Source organism: Tympanuchus pallidicinctus, unplaced genomic scaffold (assembly GCF_026119805.1).
Source record: "Tympanuchus pallidicinctus isolate F22 unplaced genomic scaffold, pur_lepc_1.0 scaffold20, whole genome shotgun sequence".
Lineage (NCBI taxonomy): Eukaryota > Metazoa > Chordata > Aves > Galliformes > Phasianidae > Tympanuchus > Tympanuchus pallidicinctus.
In genome coordinates, this window is record NW_026294722.1 from 12,750,097 (window position 1) to 12,766,351 (window position 16,255).

At 44.3% G+C, this 16,255-nt stretch overlaps 1 protein-coding gene across 2 annotated transcripts in view; it reads right to left on the bottom strand.

Moving 5' to 3' along the window:
* Nucleotides 1–5,618: 5,618 nt before the first annotated feature.
* Nucleotides 5,619–16,255, bottom strand: part of LOC128081084 (ubiquinol-cytochrome-c reductase complex assembly factor 1) — a 51,542-nt gene continuing 40,905 nt past the window's right edge. For both annotated transcript variants that reach the window (XM_052684006.1, XM_052684005.1), the window contains exons 8-10: nt 12,565–12,642; nt 10,156–10,269; nt 5,619–6,778 (exon numbers count right to left, since the gene is read on the bottom strand). In XM_052684006.1, the coding sequence (XP_052539966.1) occupies nt 6,644–6,778; nt 10,156–10,269; nt 12,565–12,642 (327 nt within the window). In that variant the 3' untranslated portion in view covers nt 5,619–6,643. The remainder of the gene's footprint in view (nt 6,779–10,155; nt 10,270–12,564; nt 12,643–16,255) is intronic.

A 16,255-nucleotide genomic window follows, 5' to 3' on the forward strand; every position in this document is an offset into this window, starting at 1 on the left:
TAGGGATGGGCTGTTGGTCCCTGGGCTGCTGCAGTCAGGAGGAACTCTTACAGTGCAAAGTGCTGGAGCAGAAGCACAGGCATGTGTGGTCAGAGGCTCAGAGCTGCATGCTGCAGGTGCAGAGTTCGCTGCTGTGGACAAAAGATCTGGGACAAAAGAAATTTAGTAAGTGTAAATAAGTGCAAGAGCCACTTGGAGAATAGCATAAGGTGGCGAGGTGAACAGACAAACAATATAAGGAAGTTATGGGGAAAAAACAGCAAAGTAAGCAAAAGAGTATGGCATTCAATGGGCGTTTTTCTTTAGGTGCTTTGCCAGAGTGATACCATCTCCCCATCAAGAACACAGGAAATGCACCGCCACCACCCTTCTTTCTGCCTTCCTAAAGAGCTAAAGGAGCGTCTTTTATTTTTTTTTAAGCCATCAGATGTGTGTTTTATGCTTGACAAAAACCTCTGCTTACAGTTTTGTGCAGGGCTCTCCACCGTCTCCAGCTGGTTTGTAGGGAGCTGCTCTGCCTCCAAGTGCTTCTCATGCACACCAGCACACAAAAGCACCTGTGGTGTAAATTTCTCCATCCACAGCTGTCAGCCTGGGCTGCTTTGGGTTGCAGGGGAAGGGCAGAGATCTTTTGAGCCACCTCACCCTGCAGATGTGAGGAGCAGGTTGGAGGAAACGTGCCATGAAGCTGTTTATCTCTCTGCACTGAGCAGAAGGAAAGCACAGGCCGTCGGAGTCAGGGACAGAGGTTTACCATGCAGACATCTAAAATTAGATGAGAGATATCCCTTCCCTGTCTGGGAAAGAGATAAACGTCTATAATTGGCACGCCTCGGTCTGATCAGCCGGCAGGATGTGGGAAGCACACAGCTAATATTTGTCAGCTGAAAGCAAGGATCTTATCTGACAGCATTGTCTACGTTCCTCCTGCAGTCAAGAGACAGTGATGACTACAGGTGTTCTCAGTGCTCAGCAAACACAAGCACCTGGCTGGGACTGCATGGAGGCCGTGCAGCCAGGAACACAGGAAGCCCTGTGGGCTTTTTGTCCCTCTGTCTTAGCACTGCAAGCCTTATCCTCGACCACAAAACGACGTGGCATTCAAACATACATCTACAGGCGTTTCTGGAAACTCATAAAGCCCCAAAATGTTCCATTGTGGATGATTGTGCCATGTGTATGCAGCAAAGGCAACTAGATGACAAAACCCTGGATTTTAGTTACTGCACAGAGATCCGTGTCGATGCAGAGCTCACAAACAGCACGGTGCAGTGCCAAACCTCCCACTTCTTTCCTGAAGTTTCTGATCACAGCATTTTGGAATCGCTCTCCTAACTCAGTGGCAGTAGATGTTTGCCACTCCGAGGCTCCTACAGCCTCTGTGCCACGTGGGAATCCTCTGCGTGGCCACGGGGTCACCCTGCTGTCCCTTTAGGGTCCCTTTGTGGGTGCAGATGGGCAGCTGCCAACCAGGGCCACAGAGTCCCTCTGCCCCACAGCACTGCTCTGCGCTGGGCATGTTGTAGAGCATTTCCAGACATCTCTTCCTTGCAAAGGAAACAGAAGTGGAATTGGGTTTAGATACCAGCAGGAAGGGGGCATGAAGGGAAGGATGTGGACAATGAGCAAACCCCCCCCAGGATGCCGTGCTCCGGCAGGATGTGGGGCAGCTCCTTCTGTCAGTGACGTAACTGTTAATGAGAGCTTTGCATTTGCAAGACTCCTTGCTTCCTAAAGAAGCGTAATGGAGGCTCACAGCACCTGGAAGAGCTGCAGCAGCATTCTGTCACTAGCAGGACCCAACCTCAGCAGCACCTCACAGGGCCTCACAAGAGAGAAATCTGCCCCAGAACAGGGCTGCAGATATTTCTCTTGTTTACACCGCTCTGCCCCAGGCATAAGCAGCTCTGTTGCCACCTCCCCTGAACCCCTGGGGTGCAGTCACTGAAATGCAGTAGAAAAATATGGGATTATACTCATATGAGCTCCTGCTCTGCATTCCCAGCGGAAAGACGAGGCCCCAACATCTCTGCTGTCCCCAAGCAAGCCGCTGAGCAATCAAATGACAAAGTCAAATGACTTCAGCGAAACAAGTACTCCAGTACTCCCTCAGCACATCCAGCAGCTTCAGACAGAATACATAGGATGTACAGGGCAGTCAAAAATGCAGCAGGGAAGAAAAGCTCAGCAGAGCAGTGTGGGAAGGGTCAGCAGATGATTAACACACAGCCGGCCCCTCACAGCGCAGAGGCCCAGCAGCAGCAGTGAGTGATACTCCTTGCAGGCAGGAACAAGCGGGACATTTCCCAAGCACAGCACAGTTGCCCATGCAGCAGAGCCTCAGGGTCCTTCCCATGCCCTCACCAAGCTCCTCTGCTTCCTGTATAAGCTCCTGCCCTCTGCTTAACCTCTCAGACCATCAGAAAACACAGGGCTGAGGCAGGCTGTGCAGGCACGGTGTGCCCAAAAGATGGAGATGTTGCTCGTGCAGGCATGCTGCAGTGATGGTACCATCAGCCCCACCGCTGGAGGAACTGATAACTGCCCTGGGATCACCAGGACCCTGCGAGTCTTGGCCCTGTGCTGCTCAGCAGGTGAGGAACAGGCAAAAAGGAGTTCTGATTGGAGCTCGTTATATGAGAGATCATAAGAGAAATGGGACAAAGCATGGAAAAAAAAGAAAAGAAAAGGCACGTGGGGAGGGCAGGAGTGCCACATCTGTGGCACAACTCTTAGCAAAAGAGTTAGAAGCATGCTTGGTAATTTGTAGGTATGATACACATTTACCATCTCCAACAGCAATATTTTCATCTTCCTGGAAGAAAGCACACACGGCTCAGCTACGGAGCTCAAGAGAAGGGCGATGAATTGCTCTGCACACCTGTTGAGCAGATCTGTAAACTTCTCCACATGCCCTCAGCAGTACTTCAGGACATCAAGGATGCATGGAATCTTTCTTATACTCTGAGGATTCAGCTCATGCCAGAGAATGCTGCAAGCAGATTGCACCAGGTCTATGCTTGTGAATGAGGAGGGCTGCAGGGGCAGGAGAGCACAGAAAGGAATGGGTGTGGGTCACAGGGTAAACTAGCACAGGTCTGGTGCCCCCTGCTTCTCAAACAGCATCACGCAGTGGCACAGACCACAGGGACCACACTTGTAGAATCATCCATCATCCTCTCCAACAATTTAAAGCTCCAGTGGAAAAATCTGCTCTTACTCCATCTCCAGTTTCTGCTCGCCTCATCAGCCATGCCCAAGGCAGTATAAACAAGATGGGGCAGTGGTTCAGCCCCATTGCTATGTCAGGAGCCACAATTCTGACCTGAGGGCTTGGCGTGGCAGGAACATGACTAAAATTTGCACTTTGTGGAAGGTGAGGACAGGTTGCAGAAATCTGGGAAGTGGTAACTGCATTTTAACAGGGCAGGAAACACTCACATCACCGAGGATGCTTGCAATCTTAGTGCTGTAGCTGTCGTGAGAAATAGGAGAAACTGTTAGATACAAACACCAACAAGAAGTGTGAACTACAGGAACAGAGGAGGAGAAAAACATGTAACCACCCAAAATAAAGATCAGGGATCCAAGGGTATCGGATGGCTGCCCCCAGCCTCAGCACATCTCAGAATATAACTGCAGCAAGAGACATCCCAGGTTTGGCTCTGCAAGCAGAACACACCTGCTCTCCTGCTGCTGCACAAGAGCAAAGGACACCAAAGGACACCAAGGGTCAGCCTTTGCTTTCTGTTCACAGAAACAAGGAAGCCACAATGTAGCTGAAAAGAGTGCTTGCAGAGACTTGTCTCTCTTGACAGTAAGGGGAACAACTCCTTAAGATTAAACAGCCATCTCCAAACTCTGTAGGTGACAGGGGAGAGCAGGCTGGATGGCTAAGTGCTCAACATGGCTCCTTCCAGAAGAAATGTACATCCATTTATTCACTTAAAATACAGTCAGTGCCCCCAGGCTGATGCAACAGAAAGAACTGCCCATAAACAAAACACTTCTAACGATTCCCTTTGCAAAACCTTCACAATGGGAAAGCAGCCTTTGGAACACTTGGTGAAAATAACTGTGTTTTGTTGCACTTCATTACGTAGCAATCATTTAGCTGCTAATCATTGCTGCTGCAGTGCTTGCAAGGTGCAGATTTTGCTACTGGCAATGCATATTCTCACTAAAAGACCCTAAGTTCTGGTTGTAAAGGTGCCACAAGATGTAGGCAGTGGTGCTTCTAGCCTATTGGCACACTTCTCTGAAGAGCAGGGGTCATACTTTGCACCCAAATGCTGTCTCCAGGTTACTAATGGTTGGGAAGCAGTCTTCTCTGGCCCCGTGCAGCCTCCATGTATGTTTCCTCCTTAAAAGAGATCACTCTTAATTCACAGACAGCATCTACCTTGTTTTCTTAGCATGTCCCACACGTTTCTGTCCAGAACACACCGTGACAGCTGGCTCGGCTCCGTAACAGTGGTGCAGTTGAAGGCATCTTCTGCAGCAAGATTATAAGTCTTCCATCCTCATATTAATAACTGCAAAAGCAGACGCCATCAACCACAAACCAGCGCCGTGAACTCTGAAGCCTCTTGCCCACGAACCCAGGAGAAGCTTCACGTTCTGGCCACTTGGCTGCCCCACACACACACTACCAAAGGCACGTGCTGCCCCCACGCCAACGCTCCCATGGATGCTGCCTTGCTGGCCCTGCAGCATCAGCACCACAGCCGCTACGCAGCCCCGAGCGGCACCCAGCACCCGGTGCTCTGCCTCAGGAGGTGATGTATCCCAGTCCCGTGTTCCCATGGCATGGATAACACGAGCCCAGGTTTAAATTACGTAGCAGGAAAGGGGTTAAAGTTTAAATGACTGTTTTGTATGTGAATTAATGTATGTAGCTTTGAGCCAAAATATCTACCATTAATTTTTCCACCTATTTCAGGAGCAGTAAGATACACAAAGTAAAGTTTATTTTGGTACTTGGTATACTTCACTCCCATTAAAAATAAATTAATCAGCAAATTCCTACACAGCTCAGCCTTCTTTTATGTAAATACAACCCAGCTGTAATGAATTACAAGGTGTTATTATCTCACACACACTGTATAATACTTCACACATAAGAGGTTTCTCTGCTTAGCTCAGCTTTCAACAAAAGCATCTTAAATAAACTGCAAGCAAGTTGTTTGGTCTGTAATGTTTTCACAGAGAAGGGATACACCTCACACATTGAGGGTTTCTTTACATGACTCATTTTATAACAAGTTAAACTGAGGAAGTTCGCCCTGGAAAAAAAAAAATAACAAAATGCCTTTTTTATACAGAGAAGGCTCCTTAAGAGAGGCAAAGGGGAAAAAAAAAAGCAAGCCGGTGTTTGGGAGCCTGTCTGCTGCACCCAACTGCTGTTCAGAGGAGGGATGTCAGGTACTCACCAAAACAGCTTCAGAAAGAAGAACAGTCACATCCAGGCAGTCACAATTTCTACGGAAACACCACCTCATCCACTACAGAATTACCATCCTCGACTTTTGCATCATAGTATTATTAGGAATACGCCTTAATATCAGAGGACTGATTCTTATCAAAGTCTTGCAGAGCACAGAAAATGCACACGCATGGATTGTACCCAGAATGGCATTTATTACCAACTGCAGTTTTGACAGGAGTGAAATGAAAACTGTTTTGGCCTGGAAATAGCCCTGTGAACCATCCACCTACGCAGTACACCTCAGCCTCTGCTGGTTTAATTAGTGGAGCTCTGGCTCCCATAATTACTGTATCGGTGTAATTTGCTTGCAGAGCCATATCAGCTTTTAGCTGGGATTGACAGGTCTTGTTGAAAAGCCCTGGGCCACTGCTCTGGGGGTGGGAGGCAGCACAGTCCTGTGCCATTAAGGGCCACGCACAGAAACAGCAATGTCATTTTCAGGAAGAAATTCTTAGACCACAGCTCTAAAAAGAATATGGAACTATCAGCAAGGCAGAGCTCCTCTGAAATACCAAGCACTCTGAGGCAGCCTTGGGTGGCAGCCCAAACACTCTTCAGACTCTTTCCTCATTAAGATGGCTACAGTCACAGGACTGCTGAGGACTGTGCATTATTCTTTGCATCCTCCTATTCTTGTGCAACAGAGCAGAGTTCCTAAGAAGGATTTTCATGGAAAATCCTTCAGAACCTGATAAAGTAACTCTAAACTCTATTAAAGAAAAACGGGCTGTTCTTTCTAGATACCAGGCTTTTAGAATTCATTAATATCTACAATGCAATGCACAGATTTGTATTCACAACCATTCAGCCAGCATAAGAACACCGTTGTTTCTGTAGGTAGCAGCTCTCCAGATGAGGCAAGGGACAGAAATGGCTTCTGGAGATAACTAAGTCACGGTTAAAGCAGCTGTTTTCCCAAAGATGGAAGGCAGGTCTTGCAATTTGTGTGCAAGGACCACTCTGTGCCATAAAAAGAACAGAGGTTCTCAAACCGGGTGAAAATTCAGAAGACTATGGCTGTCCAATTTGCTATCAAGTCACCACAGGTAAGACATCTATTTAAATACATTCCTTTTCAATAGCAAACTTTCCTTCCTGATCCCACAGCTTCAGCCCAATTCAGGCCTGTTTCCCAAGCTGGTTTGACGAACGCTCTCAGAGTCCTTCGTCGTTGTAAACAGGAGAAAGGGGCTTGAGGATGCTGCGAGCGTTGCTCTCCACCAGAGGCCTCCAGCTCACCTCGCCTGTCAGCAGCAGGTCCTCCCCGCTCAGTGCATCCAGGTGCTGCACCTGCAGGAGATGGGGTGTTAGCACAAAGTCCTGCACTCCATTCAAGGTCCTCAAGACCTACGCAAACATCTTCCTTTCTAGCATGCTTTGTCATTTTTGAGGAGTGAAAAAGAGTCATGATTACTTCAGCGTTGCAGAAAGGAAGGAGATAAGCATCTGCAGATCAACTGGAGTTAACCACACAAGGCTGTCCGCTTATGCCTCAGCTAATGCTTCCTCTGAAAGTCTGGCAACAGGACAAAGAAGAGCCACGCAAAGCATTTCGAGTTCCAGGCAGTTAATTCCAATGACACACTGCCGGTGTCACTACCTGCATGGAGTGCTCTAACAGGAGTGGTTTCATGTCAGCCAGGGCTTTCTCCTATAGAAAAGGACCTGACCAGCAGGGAACAGCTGAGATTTATAAAAACACACAGGCTGGAGCAGCTGAACAGAGAGTGAACACTACAAGAAATAACTGACATCAAAAGAAACGTTAAGGTGTAATGTAAGCAAAACACTCAGTGAACACTTCAGTATTGTTGTCAGGCAAGGCACTGTTAACACACTGTAAATGCGAGCTTGCTGCCACAGGACATTTCAGGGACTTGAGAGGGGGAAATGGGCATGGGAGAAGAAAAAGGGCCCATCAGGAGGCATTAAAACTCAGAAGTACCATCTCTAGCTCAGGACGTCTCTGAACACAGATTGCTGGGAGAGTCAACAGGGAATTAGTACCCATACCAGCCCTGTTGTTGTATTCTTTTCTGTGCATCCACTAATAGTCACTGTTAAAGACAGGATCAGCAAGAACTTGTGCAAAAGATATCATACACAAAGGATTTACAGTGTTTACTAGAAACACAATATAATTTGACAAGCAGTTTCTCAACAGAGGAAAGAATACAGCAACAGTCACAGGATCAGACTGAAAAGCCACCTACGCACAGCACTGTGTTACTGAGAGTCAACAGACTTCCCAGCAGCTGTTCAATACAATGCACAAGCACCATCTTACTTCCTTATTTCCCACCCCTCCATGTGTTACCATTTGTCAGTTCAGAGATTTTGAGCCTGAAGTGGTTGTTCTGTACTTCATACCCCTAGACAGGTTTCTCTTCCATAAGCGTTGCCAGTGACATTGGAGCTGACACAGCATCCCAAGCACCGTGTGGCAATCCATGCTCAGCCTTTCCTTGCTGTATGGGGTTTAAGTAGCAAGGGTTTGGTAGTGAGAAGGGATGCAAGAGAGAGGGAGAGGTCTGTGAGCAGAGCCCCATGTTAGACCTGAGCCAGCTCCAGCCCCCTCCAAAATGGAGCTGCCATTGGCCAGAGGAATGACGTTGGGTCTATGGCAGAACAGATGGAAGAACAAACTAAGCAAACTCCCCATGTGGAGCAGGGGGAGGCAGCAACCAACAGGGAACAGCAGAAAGGAAGCATGAGGGACTGATCACAGCCCCTTTTCCCCATTCCCTAGCACCACTGGGGCATGAAAACACCACTGGTGTTTTCAGTTTGCTTTTAGTTCCCATTGTTCCAGTCTGTTAATAGTTAGCAGCACAAACCACACTAATTTCCCTATGCTGAGTCTATTTTGCCTGTGATTGTAATTGGTGAGTTCTTATCTCAACCTGTGAGCTTTTTTTCCCTATCATATTTTCTTCCCTTGTTCTTCTGAGGAAGGGGAGTGAGAGAACAGTGTGGTGAAGCTTAGCTTCTCACTAGTATGCAACTAACACACTCACTCACCTTCCATGCACCTTACCTTCCAGGTCTCATAGAGCTGTCTCACATTCTTTCACAACTGTTTTAGAGACAAGGAATCTAGTCACTGCTGCTACAGAATTTCTTTCCTCTCAATTCCACTGCTCTTCTCTGAGCCTTTTTCAGTTCAGTTTTTATCTTTCTTGCTGTTTTGGGCCCTTATAGATTACTCAAAATCACAATGGTATCATGGACTCAAAAAGTGGCACCACGGCACTATAGTTTACTCTCTATTCCTTCCTTAGTAGTTCTGAGCATTTGTTTTACTTTTTTTCAAACACTAATCAGCACTGAGTTGTCATTTATATATTAAAATTATAATCTCAAGGACTCATTTAGACCACAAAGGTCTAAAAGCTCATCTCTTTAAACGTAAGGTTGGATTTGTTTTCCTCCTTAAGTGCACCACTTTGTAACTGTTCACACTCAAGTGCATCAACCATTTCTTCATGCAGTTATGAATTCTTACTGCAATGAACCTTCTCTCAATAAATTGAGGATTTATTGACCTCTGTTGTCTATATTTCAATCGCTTGTCTGTGAATACATTCACTCTTCCCCTGTGACTGCTCAATTTTTTTCTTGCTTTTAAAAGAAATCATTGTAGAGGTGTTTTTTTGGATGTTCCCTAAAAATCCATAAACATGACATAAATCAGATACTTGTTACCTACACTGATGCTTTCAAGCCACAGATGGGTGAGACGTGACCTGCCTCCATAGAAGCTGTGCTGACTTTTCTCCAACGTACTGTGTTTATCTGTGTAATCTCTATTTCCTATTAGGCTGCTGACAGCTTCTTTCCCATCTTCTGCTTCAGTTTATAAAGCTGCTACACACTTTCCAGATGGCAGTGCACAGCCAGCATACACTGCCTGCTGGCATTCCAAAAGCGTCCTCAATCTCTTTGACAAATTCCCCTCATTTTCCATTCCATTTTCTGAGTTACACTGAAATATATCTCCAACTCTCCATCTGGTCCTAAATTCAGCATTGGAGACTCTACTGAGAATGCTGCTGTGGAGTTTCTGGTCTCCAATTTCCTGTCCCACAGGTACACCCTTCCTCCAGCCCTCTCTCACCCATTTTCTGTCTCTGGTACCCACATGGACCACATTTTCCTACCCAATGCTTCCTAGAAATCTGGCTCAGAAACCTCCTAAAGGTTCAGAGGACAAACACTATTTAACATATTTTCCTCCATGTAATAACGGAATGAACCTGGAAAACAAATACTTTACATCTTTCCCCAAGCAATCAGAAGACTTTCAATCACTGTATGTAATCTACTTCATCATCAAGAGGATTTGGTCTCCGCAGCAGCAGGTGTAACTGCACAACAAGTTACCATCCACAGCTGGAACGTTCTGTTGAGCCCCTTCATAAAGTGGGTCCAGGAAAAGGATAAGCAGGGATGCTCCCAGTCTTCTGCGAATTTCTCTCCAGATATTATTCAAACTGCAATGAATCTGTTAGTTTTTATGTTTTTACTTTTATCTTCTTATAAACATTCAACAGGTTAAAAAAAAGTGATAAAGACAACGGGGCTATGTAGTACCCAATGAATAAAAGCAAAAGTCAATACCCCAACCAAGAGAATGGAGGGAAGCCGTGCTGGGAGCTGCCGTGTACCTGTTTGCGCACGTACTCCACGAGCAACTCCAGGTGCCGAGGGTCCTCACAGTTCCTGTTAAAAAGGTTTCTCCATAGAGCTGCTGCCAGAACGTGATCATCAGACAGGATTCCCTACGGGAAGTATAAAGAGGGGTTAAAAAGTGCACACGAAGAGGGTCTGAATTAAAGACAACTGAAACGGTGTAGTCAGAAGTGCTAAGGAAGTGCTGGTCTCTCTGTACTTGGCACTGGGGAGACCACAGCTCAGGTACTGTGTTCACTGCTGGGCTCTTCATTACAAGAAGGACACTGGGGCCCTGCAACATGTCCAGAGAGAGGCAACGAAGCTGTGAAGGGTCTGGAACACAGATCTTATGAGGAGCAGCTGAGGGAACTGGGATGGTTCAGTCTGGAGAATGGTCAGGGGACACCTTATCGCTCTCTACACCTCCCTGAAAGGAGGCAGTAACAAGGTAGGAACCAGCCTTTTATCCTAGCTGACTTGTGACAGGATGAGAGAAGTTGCATCAGAGGAGGATCAGGTTGGACATTAGGAAAAATGTCTTCTCAGAAAGAGCGCTAATGCACTGGCACAGGCTGCCCAGGAAACTCGTAGAGTCCCTGTCCCTGGAGGCGTTCAAGAAACGTAGGATGTGGCACTGAGAGACGTGATTTAGTGGGCATGGTGGTGGTGTGTTGGCAGTTGAACTTGATAGAGGTCTTTTCCAATCTTAATGATTCTATGATTCTACTCTACTTGGCACCTGACAAAATTAGATGCCTCAAACCCACAGCTGGTGTAGACTGTAGTACAAAAAGACATCTGCATCACTCTTTTCCAGAATGGAAAAACAACCCTGGGCTTAAATTAACTGATTTACAGAGCAGCTTGTAACAAATATTCTGGCAAATCAATCTGGAAAAAGCCTAGGCTAGGGTATTCCTGATGTAGAAGCTGATAAATGCATTTCTAGAAGCTATGAAATGACACAATCACAGAACTGGAGGAGCTGGAAGGAACCTCTGGAGATCTCCCACTTCCTGCTAAAGCAGGTTCCCCAGAGTAGGTTGCACAGTAAAGCATCCAGGTGTGTCTGAACATCTCCAGAGAGGGAGACTCCACCACCTCTTTGGGCAGCCTGTTCCACGGCTCCATCACTCTGACAGTAAATATTTTCTTCCCTGTGTTTAGATGGAACTTCCCATGTTCCATTTTGTGCCTGTTGCCCCTTGTTCCATTGCTGGGCGCCACAGAGCAAAGCCTGGCCCCATCTACCTGACTTCTGCTTATCAGATATTTACAATATCCTCAAAAACAGCACCACCTCACAAAGCTGCATGAAGGCTGTGATGCTTGGAGAAGAAAAACTGAAAGGATATAAAACATGATGCTGCAGAAAAGTAATCACAGCTTTGCAATTTTGCTTTTCTTGTCCATTTTCTGTTTAAATGAGGAAAAAATGAATTATTCATCAAGAACTATCTACATTTTTCCAGTTAAATCTAATATTATTTTTGGCTTACACAAGAACCACATCCACAGGCACTTTTGTCTAAGTTCTCTCTTACTTTTATTGTCTTTTTAGATTATATGGTGTTAGCACCATAGTCTTGTAACTTCTGTCTTCAGCTGACACATTTGCCAAAGGCAAGAGAGGACTTAAAAAAATTCAGTTAAAAATAAAAGAGGTCAGCACTTGCCTTTAATTTAACTAGACATCTTGTTTCCAAAGAGATTGTAAGGGGGGAAAAAAAAAAGATAAGGAGACATGTCCTGGCTATGCTTAAAACTAGATTAAGACTTGCAATCTAAGTTTACTATAGTTTATAACAATAAACTATAATTTAATAAGTATATATATATAAAGCATAGTTTAATAACAAGTTTATAATAATGCAAATCGATGTTTTAAAAAAATAACATCATCATGTGAACGATAAGAGTATCTGAAGATCAATATCCACGAGAGCAAATATACTAACTCCTAGAGGAGCTGAATACAAATGTATTTTTCCCTTTGGAAGCCCCATAGATGCTTGTGCACAGCAGCACTTCTGGCTTCAATTATTTACCAGATAATTCCTTAAAAACTCTCTCACTTAGTCACTGCCTATAAATACTTTTTGCTCTTGAAGTATAACTGAATACAATGGGATTCAGAGGGAGAAAATGTTACTGACAGCAGGGATGGTGAAGAACAAGAAAGAACATTCCTTCTTCCATGTGCCATGGTTTAAACTGCTATGTTAAATGCTTCCTTTTCTCCTTAAAAACACTGCAATTCAAGACCTAAGGTGATCACTAAGAATTCTGCTTCCACAAGTTAACATTTCTCTGAGGATGCTCACAACAAACTGCTACTCATCTGCAGCATTCTCTGCTCAGCCTGTTTTTTCTTGCACATTCTCTGAAAACATCCTTCTTACCTCATCATATCCAAACAGAGCTGCATAGAAATTTTCTACCATACTTCTCAAATCTTGCTTCAGAACAACAGAATTAATCTGAAAAATAAAACAGAAACACAATTGTATAGGTTCTCAGGAGGTGATGAAGAAACATTAGCTGTAGGAAAAGAAGGCAAAGTGCCTTGGTCCAAATAGGTTAGGATTTGGTTGTAAGCAGTGATGTTCACGTTGCCAAAGGTTTTAGAACAATTTACAAAACTCTTAGTCTATGCACAAAAGAAAGACAGCCCATGTTAGAATGTTCAAATAGCACAAGAATTTCAGTCACCACAGCTGATGTACAGGCACATGAGTAGAGGAAAAAAAAAAAGCAACTGGGTGAAGAGTGAAGGCAATGCAGTTCACTTTCAGTAGCAGCACTGACTAACACAATGAAGACTTCTGCACTGTAACTGTTGGGCAGGTTTTCCAGACCTTGGGTTCATTCACACAGAGCTTTTAGAAACTCTGTAGTCTTTCAAGAATTTTTTTCCTAAAGCAAGGGACTCCAAAGCTGGACATCCCATAACCAGGAGAAGTGATGCACTGCTAGAGATAGAGGCAGCATCCCCACCACTTCTTAATTACTTCTCAATCCAGATTGCATTCAGGAGTCACATTTCTGCTCTTACAGCATCTCACCAGAAGCTCAGACTCGCTATTGTTCACAAACACTACGTTTCTTACAGCTACTTCCCCCCACGCTCTGCGGCTCAGTTTAATGGAACTTTTACATAATTTAACTTTTACATAATTTAACAATTGCTTAAATAGATGCTCGCCTGGTCTTTGCCACTCACTGGCTTGAACAACTGACCCACGTGTGAGCTGAAGACAGAATGAAAAGCGATCAACTGCTAGGTCCAGAGCGATGGCTGGAATAACTCACATGCACCTCCCTGGTGCAAACTGCCTGCTCCTTCTGCCTGGATCTTTTACCTCTACCAACAGAACAATTTAATACACAGCGCTTCTCCCGAGAGATGAGCTGTGCTTCCACTGGTAAATCATCATTTTATTTGTTTCACACACCTCACATCTTGGAGACAGCTTTACAAATAACAAAGCACTGACAACAGGGATCTGGGGTAGAGAACCAGTTCTCCAGTGGAGTGAGCACTACTGTCTTTGACGTACAGCTTGTGACAAGGCTAAAGAAAAGCTGTGAAATAATCACATCTAGAATCTTAAAACTGATGACAGCGTGAGCCACATCCCAATGCATACTTGGCATCCCCAAGAGACTCAACTTGGTGCTAATACGACAAACTTTTTCTACCAGAATGTGATTTAGTTTTTACCACGCTAGCAAATCTCCAGTTCACATATTCCTCCATTAAACCACTATCTTTCTTCATCAGTTGATTTTTACAGAAATGCATATAGTGCAAACACAAGGAAAATTCCTTTCATGTCCGTTACTCATATTTTTCCATTAATATAAACTATTAAAATTCATGCAGATATTTTATAGGCTATCAAGATTTGGTGACTGGTTATTACTGAATGTTTAAAAAAAGAACTAAACATAAGAAATCAGAGGGTTAAATGATGACTGCAACTTCTGTAATGACTTAATTAAATTTTTATTGAGTACATAAACTATGATGTCATTTCTACCCAACCATGCTCAAACTTTCTATGCATGTCAGAGATCGTGGTTTTTCTCAATAGAACGTACTTCTAAATAAGCTGCACTTCTACAGCTCTAATAAGGGGGAGCAGGTCTCATGTAACACACTCAATAAATTATCCTTCCATTTTTAAACAAACAAATTCCATGAGTTATTATATATTTGCCACGCACTTTTTATGACATAATAAAAATGTTACCTCAAGGATTACTTAACACATACTACAAATGTTACAGCAGGCAACTGCAAGGGGCAAAGAAAACAAATAGTCCCATTACAGAGACAAGTCCTGGACTATACGTCCCTCGGGACACAGCTTTCTGTACTAAAAACAAAGAGCAGCAGCTTTAAGTTAGCAAGAAATAGGTTGATGAAGGAGATAACCAAGTTAAACAAACACGGCAATAAATACATCTTAAAAGACAAACAGTTTAAAATGTAAAATGTGACTTTGGGGATGAAGCAGTATCTCAGGCAATAAAATTACATTTAAAGGAATACTGCACTTTCTGAGGAATGCCACAGCCTGCGTTAGGCACAATCGCTGCAGGAAAAGAAAAAAGCCACTCTTCTTTGTAAAGCAAGAAAAACGAGCAAACCCAAATCAGGGTTTGTTGGAAATGCTTCCTCTTCTCAAAGATGTACGTATTCTTACCACTAGCCAGTTTCACGGCCTGGTTGGTCATGATTCCACAGACTCTTCTGCAGTTCATTATTAAGAACTAGAACTGCCAGGCAATTCCAAGTGAGTAATTGCTAATAACAAGAAAGAAATCAATAACATCTGGAGCTCTTCTAAGAACTGAGCCCTTTGCCTTCTTTGCAACAACCCATTGTAGAGCCATCACCACAATAAGTTTACATCCATCACCTTAATTGACAAACAGAACCATCTTAGCTCAAAACACAGAATGTGGTTTTGTACATCTTCCTACACGTGACGACTTTTCATTAAAACACTCCATCATCCCACACTGCCTGCAAAACCTCATTCTGCACTGTTGTATTGCAATAAGAAACCTTATCTTCAGCTTCAGCAAGTCCAACATGCACTGTTCAGCAGCCAGATGCTGAGGCTTACTGTTATACCAGGCAACTTATTATATCATGTCGCAGTTGAGGCCTTTTTATTCTAACAAAATTTCTAGGAATGTAAGAGCACACTGCTCTATTGCTTATGCTACACATGGAAATATCTCACGTACAGGTACAGTTAAATTGAAAGCTGCTTTAGGATAAGTCTGCATTAATCTCTTCTGTTGAATGGAGAATGTTCTTTCATCATGAATCTCCTCACCTGCACTTACCATCTTTGGTTTACGCTGCAGAAAATTCCCAGAGTGCAGAAACAGGGAAATAACGTGCTGAGCTGTGCTCTGCCTGCAGAGGGACATTCGCCCCACGGGATCGGTCCAGCACCAGCACAAAGAGCAGACCATGTCACAGGGATGCTGGATTGTCAGCTGTTCCCCTCAGCGTAGATGTTCCCTATTGGGCCATAGCACACGTGATTGCTGACAGAGCTGCCATCTCCACAGGCTACATTAGTTGAAAGTACTTTAACAGGAGTTTCTTTTTTTTTTTCTTTTTTGCCAGCATGTATTGCCCTTAAGCTACTTTAACACATTAATCCATCCATAGACTATAAAGCCAGAAGGGACACTTCTAACCTCACCTTGTGCAAGCACTGGTCATTGAATTTCATGCAGCAATTCCTCTCTTTAGGCCATAAGTTATGGTTGAACTAGATTTTTTTATGAAGAGATTTCAGCCAGAAGAAATGATTAGATCATAGAACCTGACCCTCTGCATATCACAGGCCATTACATTTCACTGAGTTCCCTCTGTACTAAGCTCAGTAAGTTGTGCTTGGCTACAGCATATCACCCTCACAGCTGAACATGTGCATCTCATTTCATATTTGAATTTTCTGGCTTTAGCTTCCACCCCCTCATTCCCATTATACCATTCCTGCTAGAATATAAAGCTTCTTCTGTGCCATACAATGTATTTGCTCTGCACACACACATGGTAAG